Consider the following 13,134-nt stretch of genomic DNA (forward strand, 5'->3'; position numbering starts at 1 on the left):
TTAACACAGAATGGGAAAAAATAACCTACTTTAGTTGTAGAATCTCAGAGGAAAGCAAAGTCCTACCAACACACCTACAGTGAGAACAAGCTCCAGTGAACCACACATATGCAAACGTTATAGCCTTATTGAGAAATAGAGCTGAACACAGGCATATTTTCTGATTCTAATTAATATATATATTTTTGTCTCCAGTGATTCTGTCTGATATCTCATTTTTTGTTTGCTCCTAGTTTGTGACTTTCTATGTATATGTAAAGTATGCATATAAAGTTATCAAAGTTATACACTTATATATATTTTTCAGAGCTGAGTTACCAATTTCTGAACATACTAAATGCATAATTAATACTTGATATACATTTAATATCTCTGTGGCAGTGAATTAATTTATTTTCTACTTTTATATTACTATTTAGTACAAGCTAAACATGAGTAAAGAAAAAATGGTATCCATCCCTAGGCATGTTGACCAGATCTGTACCATTACAGTAGTTCAGGGGGACAGAAGGTGGTCAACCTTCATCTCGTGAGACTCACAGCCCCACAAGGAAAAATGTGTCATAGGATTATTTTCTGTAACATAGTACGCATAAATATCTTGCAATTTGCTCTCAAGTATAGCTAGGAGTCTCAAGTTAACTATTTTCTCAAAAATTTTGATGGCAAATATAAATGTGCGGTTGTCATCCCATGTCTTGTGTCATTGGTCATCTCCTGAGTGTACACCGACACTCAGCTCCTCCCAGGAATCTTCACCGACTTTGATACTGCCAAATCAATAGCCTTTAGGTTATAAACTCTACAAGAAGCCAGGTATTTTTGCCTAAATTGAATGCCTAACTTGAAAGAGCCCTTCAGAGCTGCAACACAGCTGAAAATAATTCCCAAACTGCCCTACTTCGATTTCATTCTGCTTCATTCAATGTGTTTCTGGAAGGTGGTGGTGTCCTTAAAGAATGCAAATTGCAATTCTTTTATTACACGAAAATATCTTCTAAAATGGTCTGAGTCTCAAGCTAAAATATTCTGAGTCTTATGCTAGGTAAATATTCAAGGGAAAAACAAGGGTACCTATGCAGAACTTCTGAAAGAAAGTGACACAAAAATAATTTAAGAGAAACTCAGAAATTCTGTAATGCTTATTTTCAATACAAATTGTAAAATATCCTATGTGGAGGTATTTATAACTCCATCACTACCTTGATTTATTTACCTTTGGGATGTGACTTTACAGTGTCCTTTTCTGTCCCCAGGTATGAACTGTAAGTGATCATAGCAAAGACTTCATTTACTTATGTATTTATTTATTTATTTCCAAATACTGTTTGGCTTTCACTTAAAGAAGTATTTCTGCATTTTTCAAGAGGCATAGACTGAAAACATAAGGTGGAGAAACAGCTGATCCTTAGCATTGGAAGTGTATGTAATTTTTAATATAAGGTGTATGTAATTTTTAATATAAGGAGGTGTTAAAGTGCCAGGCAGATGTCGCCATAATGTCTTTATCTGCAGTAAAACTTTTGTACACCACATAATGTGCTATGTGTCCATTGAACTAGGATGTTTTGACTATGGATTTTGAAAGAATGTAATTAAGTTTCTATATATGCCTCACTTCTTTTAATGTCTTGCCCTAGAAAGTTTTTGTTTGACAATAGTAAATAAAATAAAGTTGACTTTAATTCTGTGTTTGTGTTTTTGTTTGTTTGTTTGTTTGTTTTATATAATAAATGTAGCTTCCAGGAATTCATAAAAATATGTTTACAGTTACTCATGGCTTTATTTGGATTCATAGTTTTCTCTGTATGTGTTTATATATTTTTACATTTATAAATATATTTTAAGGAGGAGAGAGATATTTAGACAGTAGAACAGTAGAGAATGAGTACTAAATAATGTTGGTGAAGAGTGGTGGTGAATATCCATGGCCAGGTAAAATAAACATAAGAAAGAATATCACAGCTGCCTTTCTTTTCATCAGCGGACTGTTTCCTTTATACCAAACTAGGGAGACGTATAAGAAATTGAGGTGCCTGACAGTGCATCAGACTTTTTTTGGGTTCAATATATTTGAAAACTATATTTTGAAAGGCAAAAACATATATATATATTTTATCTGTCCAAAAGAAACAAGAACATTCCATAAATACCTGCAAGTATGTAAAGATAATATAATTTTCAGTAATGGTATAATATATACTCTCCAGAAAGGCTTTTAAATAAAATTTTAAATAACATTTTACATGGATACAGTAAGATAGTAAATATGCAGTCCATTTTATTATTATTTTTTATTATTCTATTTTTGTTTAAGAGCCTGGTCACATTTTATTAAAATGGGTAACTAAAATATTCGCTGTAAGGCTGAGCGTTTAGTTAACTCGGTATTCATATTTTCTAAGCAATCTTCCAAAAAAAAAAAAAATAATAATAATCCTGACATTAGATTTTAATATTTCAAACCTGTACTGTAATCAATGGTATAGTTTATATATAGATATGTCATTTACTCTTGACTTTCTCTTTCATATCCAATATCCTTTCTGACTACTGTGAGTTCATAGCTCAAAAAAGTTTCTTGATAACAAGATCAGCTGCTTAATTACAAGAAAACCTGTATTGGTTTGAATTTTCCATCTTTTAATTTGTATCTTTCCATGGCATTCCTCTCCTGACTTGACACTAAGGTGCAATGCTATTTTGAGAGAACAGTGTGATTGTAGTTGTTAACCTTGATGCTGAGTTGTAAACACTGTCAGGTTCGATAATTTCCCAAAGGCTGAGATCTGATGGAGCCAATTCTCAAAGATTAAAAGATATCAGGTAATTGATGATCTTTGAGGATGTCATCTCCATAGATTCTTATTTCAGCTTCCTTTCTTGCTTCTTTAGGATAGAATTTATGGTTTGTCCTCAGGGGAGGAAGAAAAAACAAAAGAAAACAAACAAACAAAATAAAACTGAAACAGGTGGAACTTGCACCCTTCTTTAAAAAATAAATAAATAAATAAATAAAAGCCTTTGGGGTTACTTGCATCTCCAAAACTCAGTTAGTGAATATTCTGAGGCTTGTGACTTGCGCTTGTATGTGCACTTGAAAGGCTCGAATTTGGGGAGGCAATACACTGGAAGAAGGTGATGTAGAAGTAGAATTTTAACTGTCAGTTATATTGGGTCATCTGATAGCTTTTTATGGTACTCAGGGTAGATACAAGTACCTTCTTATGCTTAATTTGAGCACCTCTCCCTAGCAGGAAGTTGAATATCTCTGTCTAGAACTATTCCGACTTCAGAACAGCACTTTAAAACACGTTCCTGACACAAATCCTTTATCAGAAGTGTCCAAGCATTAGGAGAGATTTGGGCTCACTGAACTGTGATGCAGCAGTACTTTGAAAGAGAAGTTTAATCAAGTTTGAATGCTTGAACAAACACAATATTCTGTGGGATTGGTGTTGTTTTAGTGTGTACCTGAATGCTTTTCCATTGCAAGAAAAACTTCTTAACAATAATGGCGCAATAAACTATTTTATTAAACCATAAAACTTGCGTGCCATTTCTAGAAATGCATCTTTTGCATTGAGAGTGGGAGATGAAAGGACTGCTCAGACTTGCAGCCATCTGAAAAGTATATATATATATATATATATATATTTTCTCTAAAAAGGGAAAAAAAGTTAATATTTAACTTCCATATTTCATTTCCTCAGTATTATTTCCTTCAGTGACAGGATCGTATTTTGGAGGAAAAGACCTAGTTAAAGAAGTGCTAGTGGAGTAGAAATTGGGAAGTTCTGCAATTAAGAGCCTTTACCAGGCTCCTGGATAGCTTTGAAAGCATATAAGAAAATCTAAATGGCTACTGTATGGCTTAGAAAAGATCCCATGAACTTGTTTTTTTGCTATTTTCAGAGAGAGTTGCATCTACCTTTTTATCAAATATCTTCATGAATACCAGAAAAAATCCAGGTATCCTTGCCATTAAAATGTCAAAAAAAAATTGCCTAAAATCAACTAATTAGAGCTTTAAATTATATTTAAAGATTGGGCTTTTCTTAACAAGCTAAAAGCACATTTACTAAGGCAAAGTAAGGCAAAGTTTTAAATCCTTGGTTTTGTTTGAGAGAAATATTCTGCAAGCCAGCCAACTGTGGAAGTTGTGTGAATTTTGTAATTAATATTTTGTGTACGTACAGAAAGCTCCAAATGACCTATTTTTAAATAAAGGACAATGATAACACCCTGTAGGAGGGTCAGACAGATCATTTTGTCAGAAATCACATGTAAAACGAGGGCCAAATTCACTTTAATCGGACCCACCGAGAACAAGTTTCAAGTCAAAGCCTTCAACTCATTTACATCAACAGCCGAGACTTCTAGCAGTCTGACCTGGTAGCTGGGCCAGGTTAAAACAAACAAATGAAAAACTTTCATCTGTTGCTGTTCCAGTCTGTCAAATTACCAAGATAAAATCATTTTACTACTGTGTTCTGAGGTGTATTTTAGTTAGTGAATTACTTCCTAGCCCTCCTCTTAACTGCCTGGTTCCTGTCAGCAAAGTCAGGCCCACCAATTAGCGCAGGCTAATTCTGCTCCTTTTTATATGTGTGCCTCCTTTGTTATGCTGTACATTGTTCACTAGTTGGGATATCTACTGACAATTAGGGAATGAGGCAGACACAAAGACTAATTTGATCACCCGGAGACCTGCCTCCCAAGATCCCTGTGTAGGCAGTGGAGACACAGCAGTACCTCCAGGGCACTCCAGCTGAGGTTTCAGCTCGCCTTCGCCCTCTAGAGAAGCCTCCTTCTTTCCATTAACTACAGGGAAAGACTGGCATCCCCAGGCAAGAGATGGCCCCTCTCAACCACGCTCCCATTTTAATAAGGGAAGTCAGCGACAGAGTTTGACTTTTGAGTTTCAGGGCAAAGGCTGCTCGTCCGCCACGCTGGAAACGGGCCTGGTCCGGCTGCCTGATGGAGCTCATCCCAGCCCAGCTCCCGACCTGGCCCCATAGGCACCTTGTGCCTCCAAAATCAGCAATTCCCTTTGGGCACACTTCTATGTGCTCTCGGGACACTCCTGGCCTCACCAGGAGGACAGAATGAGGGAGGAATGGCAGTGGGGTGAATCTTTCACGTGAATTAAAGTCATTAAGTAAGGTTCTGTTTGTTAGGTTAATTGCGGTATTGATCCTCCAAGTCCCTCAATTTGGAGTAGTATATAACTGATACAATTTCAGTTCAATAATTTTTGTTGGTGAAAACATGCATTTTACCTGTATTCAGCTTAGTTTCTTTATGCCTTTTTCCCTAGCCAGTTCACACACTGTCAGTTGTAGACTGGACTGCCTGTAAGTGTTGGGTGTATGGCAGACATCATGGATGATAACCATTGAGACACAAATATTTTAATTGTTGAACATTCAAATTCAAATGTTGGTCAAAATAGTTTTGATACCACTGGAAAAATTGAGAGGGAATCTGGTTCTTGAAAATTTAATCTTTATGAAAACACTTAAAGATGAGATGTCTTTAATTTATGAAAACAAATTATATCAATTTGACTCTTTCAAATTTAAAATTTCCCATCAATATCAACATTCATCTGGCAATTTATTATTCTTTGCTATCTTCGTTTTTTGTAGAATCATTTTAAAGTTGTGAATAACATGCTGTGTGCAGTGTCTGTGTGCAGTGTCTCAGTGATAGTCCTATTATATGGTGAGATAAAATCACAGGCCTTCCTGGTTAATCCTGGATATGTTTCACTTAAAACAAAAAACAAACAAACAAACAAAAAAAAAAACAAAAAAGAAAAAAAAAAAAAAAAAACAAAAAAAACATTTTTTTGCTGTTAAACCTTACATTCTGTTAAGGAAAAATTCAGGTACAATAAAGTGCAAGACTGAAAGGCTTATGGCAAATTTGTAATGAGGAAAATATTTCACAGAATCGCAGAATATCCTGAATTGGAAGGAACCCACAATGATCATCAAGTTTAACTCCTGGGTCCTTAAATGACCGCCCAGAAAATCAGACCACATGTCTGAGAGCACTGTCCAAATGCTTTTTGAACTCGAGCAGAGAGTGAGGACAGAGTGAGGTCAGCACTTAGCACAGATTCTGGAACTGTATGACGCTTTTTGTTGTAGAAACGTACTGGATGCTTGGACACTTGTACTGGATGCTTGGACGCTCGTACTGGATGCTTGGACACTCGTTAAGATTCAGCTTGAAATTGTGATTTCTGACTACAGCAAATCCTTTGGAATCATAAATAGCTGTGAAGTCCTGTTTACACAGCTGCCAGTTAAGGTTATTGTGTCTGTTTTGCTTCGTAGTTGCGAAATCTTGGGCAGAAGTGGTAAAATTGGGTGTTGCAAGACCACAGGCAAAGGCCGTTAAAAAACGTGCCCCAAAACGAAGACCAATGAAGAAGACAACACAGTCACCAAAGGTATTTGTTTTACTTCTTTTTAAGGTTTGGGGGTTTGCTTAACCTTGAAACAGCTTGTTGGCATTTAACTGCAGAAGCTGGAAGTTTGAGATTTTGGCAAGATGTTAAATGGGTATTGGTGTCTTTCTCACAGCGTGTAAATCTACTTGAATTTACTGAAATGTATTAATTCAAAACATCTTAAGAATGTATCTAAATAACTAATTGTGTTGGGTGGATGGAGTAAGTATTTGTCCCTTGTCTGTAGTTGAAGCTGTAGTGCTGTTTGAAAGAGGTTCTGTTCCGGTTTAACCACTTTACGTGGTGGTGAGGTTGGTCGTTGGATGATGGTGAAGGTCTTTCCCAACCTAAAGGATTCTATGCAGGTGGAAAGGAGTAAGACTGAAAGACTCTCAGGATAATCCCTGAGCGTTTCTGAAAGCTAAGAAAACTTGTCTCAGATGCTCATTGAGCGTAGTCACTCAAATCTTAAACGAATATATGAGCTGCATTTCACAACGAATCAGCCCTTTAAAGTAGCTGCAATTTAACCACTTCTGTATGCCCAGCAGTCTGTATTAGCTAAACACGACCAATAAATTTGTGGAATCTCTTGAGTGATTCTGGCTAGGTTTTAAATAAAAGGGATCTTTGTGTCCTAATTTTTACTCACACTATTACTAGAAATAAAGAAAAAAGAAGAAAATTTCACCACACCACTAGACATTAAATATAAGTATTTACCTGTAAGGTCTCAATTCCTTATTTAAAGTTGACAAGTCAACCAGATCAGGGCATTCATCGTTGTCCTTACCACTGCTGCCCTCTGTCTGATTTTCAGCAGCATTGTCAGGTATTCTTTTGTGCTCAGAAAAACCAAGTGCACAACTCTCTGCATCTTCACTGGACTTCGAAAGCACAGGCTGCCCTTCAACCTTTTCCAAGGCTGAACTCAACTCTGACATACTCAGTCCTTGTGAATTTTCACTACTTTCTGTGGCTTCAGCATCTTCACTGTGATAACAAGTCTTCAGAGGTTCTGCTTTCAGAAACCACTTCATATATGAAGTCTGCATTGTTTTCTTTATCTTGGCTGAGGAAGTTGGCGTTACTTTCAGCATCTTCTACAAATTCCCTCTCCTCTGTTGTATGATCATCCTCATCAGAGCACTCTGGGAAAAGCAGCTCATCATCTTCCTGCATTTCCTTTGTATAACCACTGGCAGCAATCTCTATGTCAAGAGAACTCTCTCTCCTGAAAGAAATAGAAGTGAGCTTTCTTTTAATATATCAAATCATTATGCTGTATTTTGGATTAAAAATACTATCAAGTTAGACTATAATTACCATGCTATTAACAAAAAGAGTATACTCCATTGGAACATAGGTAACATATTACAGTGCAGGGCTTTGGGTAGTTAGCAGAATGTAGCCTGACAGAACCAGACTTTCATACAAGATGATTCCATCTTCATAATCAGCACTTACTGAAAGCAAACAATTTGATTTTAACAAATATAATACTTAAATTATGCTTGTGCAAACAGAACGATGAAGGACATGTTGACACACACACAGACAATTCCCCTTTGAGAAAGGGCTCAGAGTGATATAAAACCCTTTTAACTGAATCAGCTTTGCTCTTAAAATATGTGAGAAAATTGTTTGCTTTTCAAAAGGGACAAACTACAGTAGGAAAATTTTGAAGATAGTATTTGAAGAGGCGGTCACCACATGTACTAGCATTTTGAAAATTAAATTTAAAATTAAAAACTAAGTTAATACTTGATCCCCCAGGACTGTTAGATATGGTTTTAAGAGTCAGAGAAACTAATTCTGCGTCACCGTAACATTTACGGCATTTGGATGTATCTCTTTCCCCTAGCTGCAAGAGGTAAGACAAAGGAGACAGCAGATTTTAAGACGTGCTTCAGTTTTTGGAAACCACTTTTAGTAACTGCCAGTGAAGACAGTATGGATCCTTTTTACTGTAAGAATGACAAAAATATTTCAAATTGGCTCTTTTTCCCCCTGTTCACTTCTAAAATCATCTCTCAGAGGCATCCATTTTTCTCAGAAAACCAACGTAACTACCATAACATGGGGGAATTACGAGTCAGCTGGCATTTTTTACCTGATATCTTGGAATGATGGGAAGAGCTCACTCTCATAGTTGAAGCGTTTCTTAAAAAACTCCTTAATGCAGTTAACATCCCTGTCAAAATACCTGTTTAAAAAATACAGAATTGTAAAAATGCAATAATCAAGGAAATTAAGTCTACTGGTATGACAAACTTTTACTCTACTTTCTTGCCTTTTATTTGAATATTAATAACCATCAGTGACTCGAAGTGAGAAAGTACACGTGTAGGTATACATACATAAATGCAGATTATTTCTATTCATTTCTTAATTGAAAGAAATAATATTAACTGAGAAGCAATTAATTACACATTTATCCTAAGGAGATTTCTACTCATTCATGAAACAAATTGCATTTGTAATGTATGGTGAAAACAGTAGAAAAAGAATTTGAAGCAGGCTTATGAAAACAAATCATGGTTGACTATTTGTTGTTATCAGCACTTAACTGGTTTATTTTGCATACATCATTTGTACGTACCATTCAGCATTTGGATGTGATGTTGATATCATCTGAGGGAAATCAATCATAGTGACATGATCATCATTATCCAGTATGAGATTAAATTCATTGAAATCCCCATGAATCAAACCATGATTGCCAAGTTTTACAATTAGATCCATTAATTCACCGTAGACAGCAGCAGGGTCTTCGATGTGGTGTACTTGGCATCTGGAAAGTTAAATAAAAAAGAAAATATCCTGAACCCTGAAGGAATTAATTTAAAAATATAGACAAGGCATATGAGTTACATCTGAGAGAATGACAGGGTCACGATTTGAGTCGTAAGGGATCTCCAGAGGTTACTAGTCCAATACTCTGCTCATAGCTATGTCAATTCTGAGATTAGATGAGACTAATCAGAGCTCTACCAATGCGGGCTTGAAAGTTTCCAGGGATGGAAACATACTGTGCAATCTCCACCACACTGCCCTCATGGGGAGAAAGCTTCTCCTATCTCCAGGTTAAATCCCTCGTTTTAACTAAAGCCCTTTGTCTCTTGTACTCCTATCAAACACGATGGTTATGCTGCCTAATTTAAACAATGGATCAGCGAATTTTTATGTCTGGATTGTTTTAGGTAACTTAGGTCTTCTTGTATTCAAATGCCATTCAAATGTCTCACAAAAAAGTGTTTTCAAGACTAAGCTGGGGATAAGGCAAAGCCAAAAAAAAAAAAAAAAAAAAAAAAAGCTTAAAGCACTCCAGAATATACTCCAGCATAAACTCCAGAATAAAAGCAAAGTATATGTTTTGCCCCAAAAGTGCGCAGAATAGACATCACCTTATTTTTACAAGCAGAATAAATAGGCAGCTGTCTTATTATACCAGGAGCTGTCAAGAAGCCGTCATTTACAGCTAATTTGTGATATATTTTGGCCTGAATGCAACACTGTAGTGTTATGAGAACATATCAGTTGCACATACAAACAAAACACAATGGAATTCAAGCAGCTCTGTAATAGGCTGCTGTTGAATATTTTCATATTAACAGCAAAATTAATTGGTGACATTTCTTATAGCCAGAGGTCTGTATCATAAAACATATCATTTGTTCTTTGAATTTGGAAGTCATCTAAACTGGTATCTTCTGAGATGCTGATCACCTGAAATAATTTCTCATCTAGTACAGCATCTCCTTCAGGAAATGCTTAGTTAAAATTGCAGAACTGGGATAGCATGGTAAGCCTCACCTGCAATGCCCACATGTAACTTTAAAGCTTTCTGTCTACAGGACAGATGTGGAACTATTTAACAAAGGCGGGGAAACGGGATAGAATAAAGTCTTAAAAGGCACTTCTTCAATGTAACTCTTCAACTGTATACTTTGGGATTAATTACACTGAACCTTTGTTACTGTACATTATATAGAGTATCAAATAGCTATTTTGCATTCTGCTATGGAAACAAAACAAGCCATTCATTCACATACAAAATTCAACATTTTTTCATGTTTCTGGATGTTGAAAAACTGAAGAAAAGTAATCTTCCTTGAGCAAAAAACAGCGTTCAATGCACACAAACACATAAAATAAAAAATAAAACAAACAAAAAACAAACACCCCCCAAAAAAATCAACACAGAAGTTCTACAATGGCAACTGTACAAGTTGTAATCCTACCTGAATCTTTACCACAACATGGATCATGAACTGGAGCTCAGAACGTGGAGGATACACAACTCAATACTGAATATTTGATATACTGAATATATCAATATTGAATATCATTGAATAGATAACATATAGAACATAAAATTTCTGTGTAGAAAATGGTTGTAGCACTAACCTCTGTATCACATTGCTCCTCTGATGTATTCCGTACTTAAAAAAAAAAAAAGTCTATTTCCACCAGTCTTTTTGGACAAAGAGAGTATCTTTTTAGTTTTCCTTCTCTCACCAATTTCTCCAAATATAATGAAGCAGAACCCTAGCCGTTCTGGGCCTGACTTTATTCATGCTTTATTCAGCATGATCAGAACTGACTCACACGATAAGGAAAAACGTCATCCCTGCTGTCTTACTGAACCTATCGTTGTTAGGGCTTCTGTAAAACAGACTTCAAGCTTCCAAACTTACTAAGGGTAGCCATCAAGGAGTTCCATAATAACTGCATGCCTGTTGTAGTCTACAGGTTTTGGAAGAGGAAATCCTCTGTCATACAAAGCCTGGAAAGAGACAACATATTGAAAAAATAAAAGATAACCATTAAGAAAACATTACATACATGACAAACTACAAATATAAGATAAGCAGTTAAGCACCATTGCGGAAGCAGCATCCTACACATTATTCAACTGCTAACTGTAAAAGTCAAATCATGTGCTTAAGGAGGAAGAGCAATCTGAACTTTCACTACTAACTATGCTTCTGTATTTTCCAGAGTTTAGTTATCCTGCAGGTGGCAGGAAAACACAACGGGATAGAAAAACAGCAGAATCGTATCTGGTCTGTTAGCTTAAGAAACCACCAGCAGATAATTGGGAATAGGGTGTTAGAAAAAGGTTCAACAGTTCTTGTAAATACAGTTTGGCCTGGTCAGGTAATCCACACTCAGTCTCAGTAAGGCAAAAGTTTCTTCTTAAATATTAATATCCAGTATTACACTACATTAAAGATTAACTAAAGGTAGGCCATAGTATTTTGTAGCTCTGTTAGCTTGCTCTAACCATATTTACCAAATCATTCACTTGATTCACAGAATGGCTCAGGTTGGAAGGAACCTTAAAGACCACCTGGTTCCACCCCTTCTGCCATGGGCAGGGACACCTCCACTAGACCAGGCTGCTGAAAGCCCCATCCATCCTGGCCTTGAACACCTCCAGGGATGGGGCATCCACAGCTTCTCTGGGCAGCCTATGCCAGTGCCTCACCATCTTGAGCACAGGATTTCCTCCTAGTATCTAATCTCAATCTACCATTATTTTAATTTAAAACTGTTACTCCTTGTCCTATCACAACACTCCCTGAAAGAGTCCCTCCCCAGCTTACCAGTAGGCCCCCTTAAGTACTGCAGGCTGCTATTAGCATTCCCTTAAGCCTTCTCTTCTCCAAGCTAAATAACCCTGACTCTCAGCTTTTCTTCACAGGAGAGGTGCTTCACCCCTCTGATCACCTTTGTGGTCCTCCTCTGGGCCCACTCTAACAGCTCCACATACTTCTTGTGCTGGGGGCCCCAAACCTGGATGCAGCACTCCAAGTGGGGCCTCACAAGGGCAGAGCAGAGGGAGACAATCACCTCTCTCCACCTGCTGGCCACTCCTCTGTTGATGCAGCTCAGGAGGCTGCTGGCCTTCAGGGATGCAAACAAATACTTCTGGCTTATGTCAAGCTTTTCATCCACCAGAACATCCAAGTCCTTCTCTGCAGGGCTGCTCTCAGTGTGCTCTCCTCCCAGTTTGAAACTCATCGCTTACAGACCTAACAAATACTCTGTAATTATGTTTGTGGAAGTGATCCAAATAGACAAGACTAAAATACTAGTAGATACTTCACAAATTTTCCCTAGCATATAGTCTTTCCTAAGACAAGGTTAAGTGAAATGGCGATAGTTTATTCACTGCCTTTATTAAGACTCAGATGACTGGACAGCTTCACCTGAAATTTTATGGAAATTGCTTCAGTTCCATACGACTTCCATGGCAAAGTTTGATTTTGTCACTTGAAAGTATACAAAAGGCATCAGCACTGTCATTCTCTGAAATGTATACTTTAAGTCCACTAAAAAAAACAAATAAAAAGCATACATCCTAACATATACTGCAAATATGAAGTGATGAGAAGATAATCTGAGAAGTACATTCCAGACTATTACATCGTTGTTAATATGGTGCAAACAACCACCTACCTTCATGTAGGCAAACTCTTTCATTGCTGCTAGCCGCGATAAATACAGCCATGACATTTTGTGCCTGTGCTTATGGTAGTCACGCTTATTTTTCAGGCTGCGAAAGGAAGTTCTTCCAAGCCTGTGCAATTTCATTGCAAACTGCTGCTCGTCTTCATTTGCAACAATATAAATATCTAGGAGAAAAAACAGCAGCACAGATC

General features: G+C 36.8%; 1 protein-coding gene and 1 long non-coding RNA gene across 6 annotated transcripts in view; one reads left to right on the forward strand and one right to left on the reverse strand.

Annotated features, from left to right (window-relative positions):
- LOC140002784 (serine/threonine-protein kinase RIO2-like) overlaps nt 1-13,134 on the reverse strand; it is a 100,107-nt gene that overhangs the window by 85,919 nt on the left and 1,054 nt on the right. The window contains exons 2-6 of one of the 2 annotated variants that reach the window (XM_072040012.1): nt 12,932-13,107; nt 11,164-11,252; nt 9,066-9,257; nt 8,577-8,669; nt 7,187-7,697 (exon numbers count right to left, since the gene is read on the reverse strand). In XM_072040012.1, the coding sequence (XP_071896113.1) occupies nt 9,257; nt 11,164-11,252; nt 12,932-13,107 (266 nt within the window). In that variant the 3' untranslated portion in view covers nt 7,187-7,697; nt 8,577-8,669; nt 9,066-9,256. Of the gene's footprint in view, nt 1-7,186; nt 7,698-8,576; nt 8,670-9,065; nt 9,258-10,873; nt 11,136-11,163; nt 11,253-12,931; nt 13,108-13,134 lie in introns of those variants that run through there. The other variant, XM_072040011.1, reaches the window with a different exon arrangement.
- The window catches only part of LOC140002789 (uncharacterized), a 34,337-nt gene continuing 27,498 nt past the window's right edge, over nt 6,296-13,134 (forward strand). For all 4 annotated transcript variants that reach the window (XR_011810297.1, XR_011810296.1, XR_011810298.1 and 1 more), the window contains exon 1: nt 6,296-6,463. This is a non-coding gene — a long non-coding RNA (uncharacterized lncRNA). The remainder of the gene's footprint in view (nt 6,464-13,134) is intronic.

Source organism: Anas platyrhynchos, chromosome 6 (assembly GCF_047663525.1).
Source record: "Anas platyrhynchos isolate ZD024472 breed Pekin duck chromosome 6, IASCAAS_PekinDuck_T2T, whole genome shotgun sequence".
NCBI classification, from domain to species: domain Eukaryota; kingdom Metazoa; phylum Chordata; class Aves; order Anseriformes; family Anatidae; genus Anas; species Anas platyrhynchos.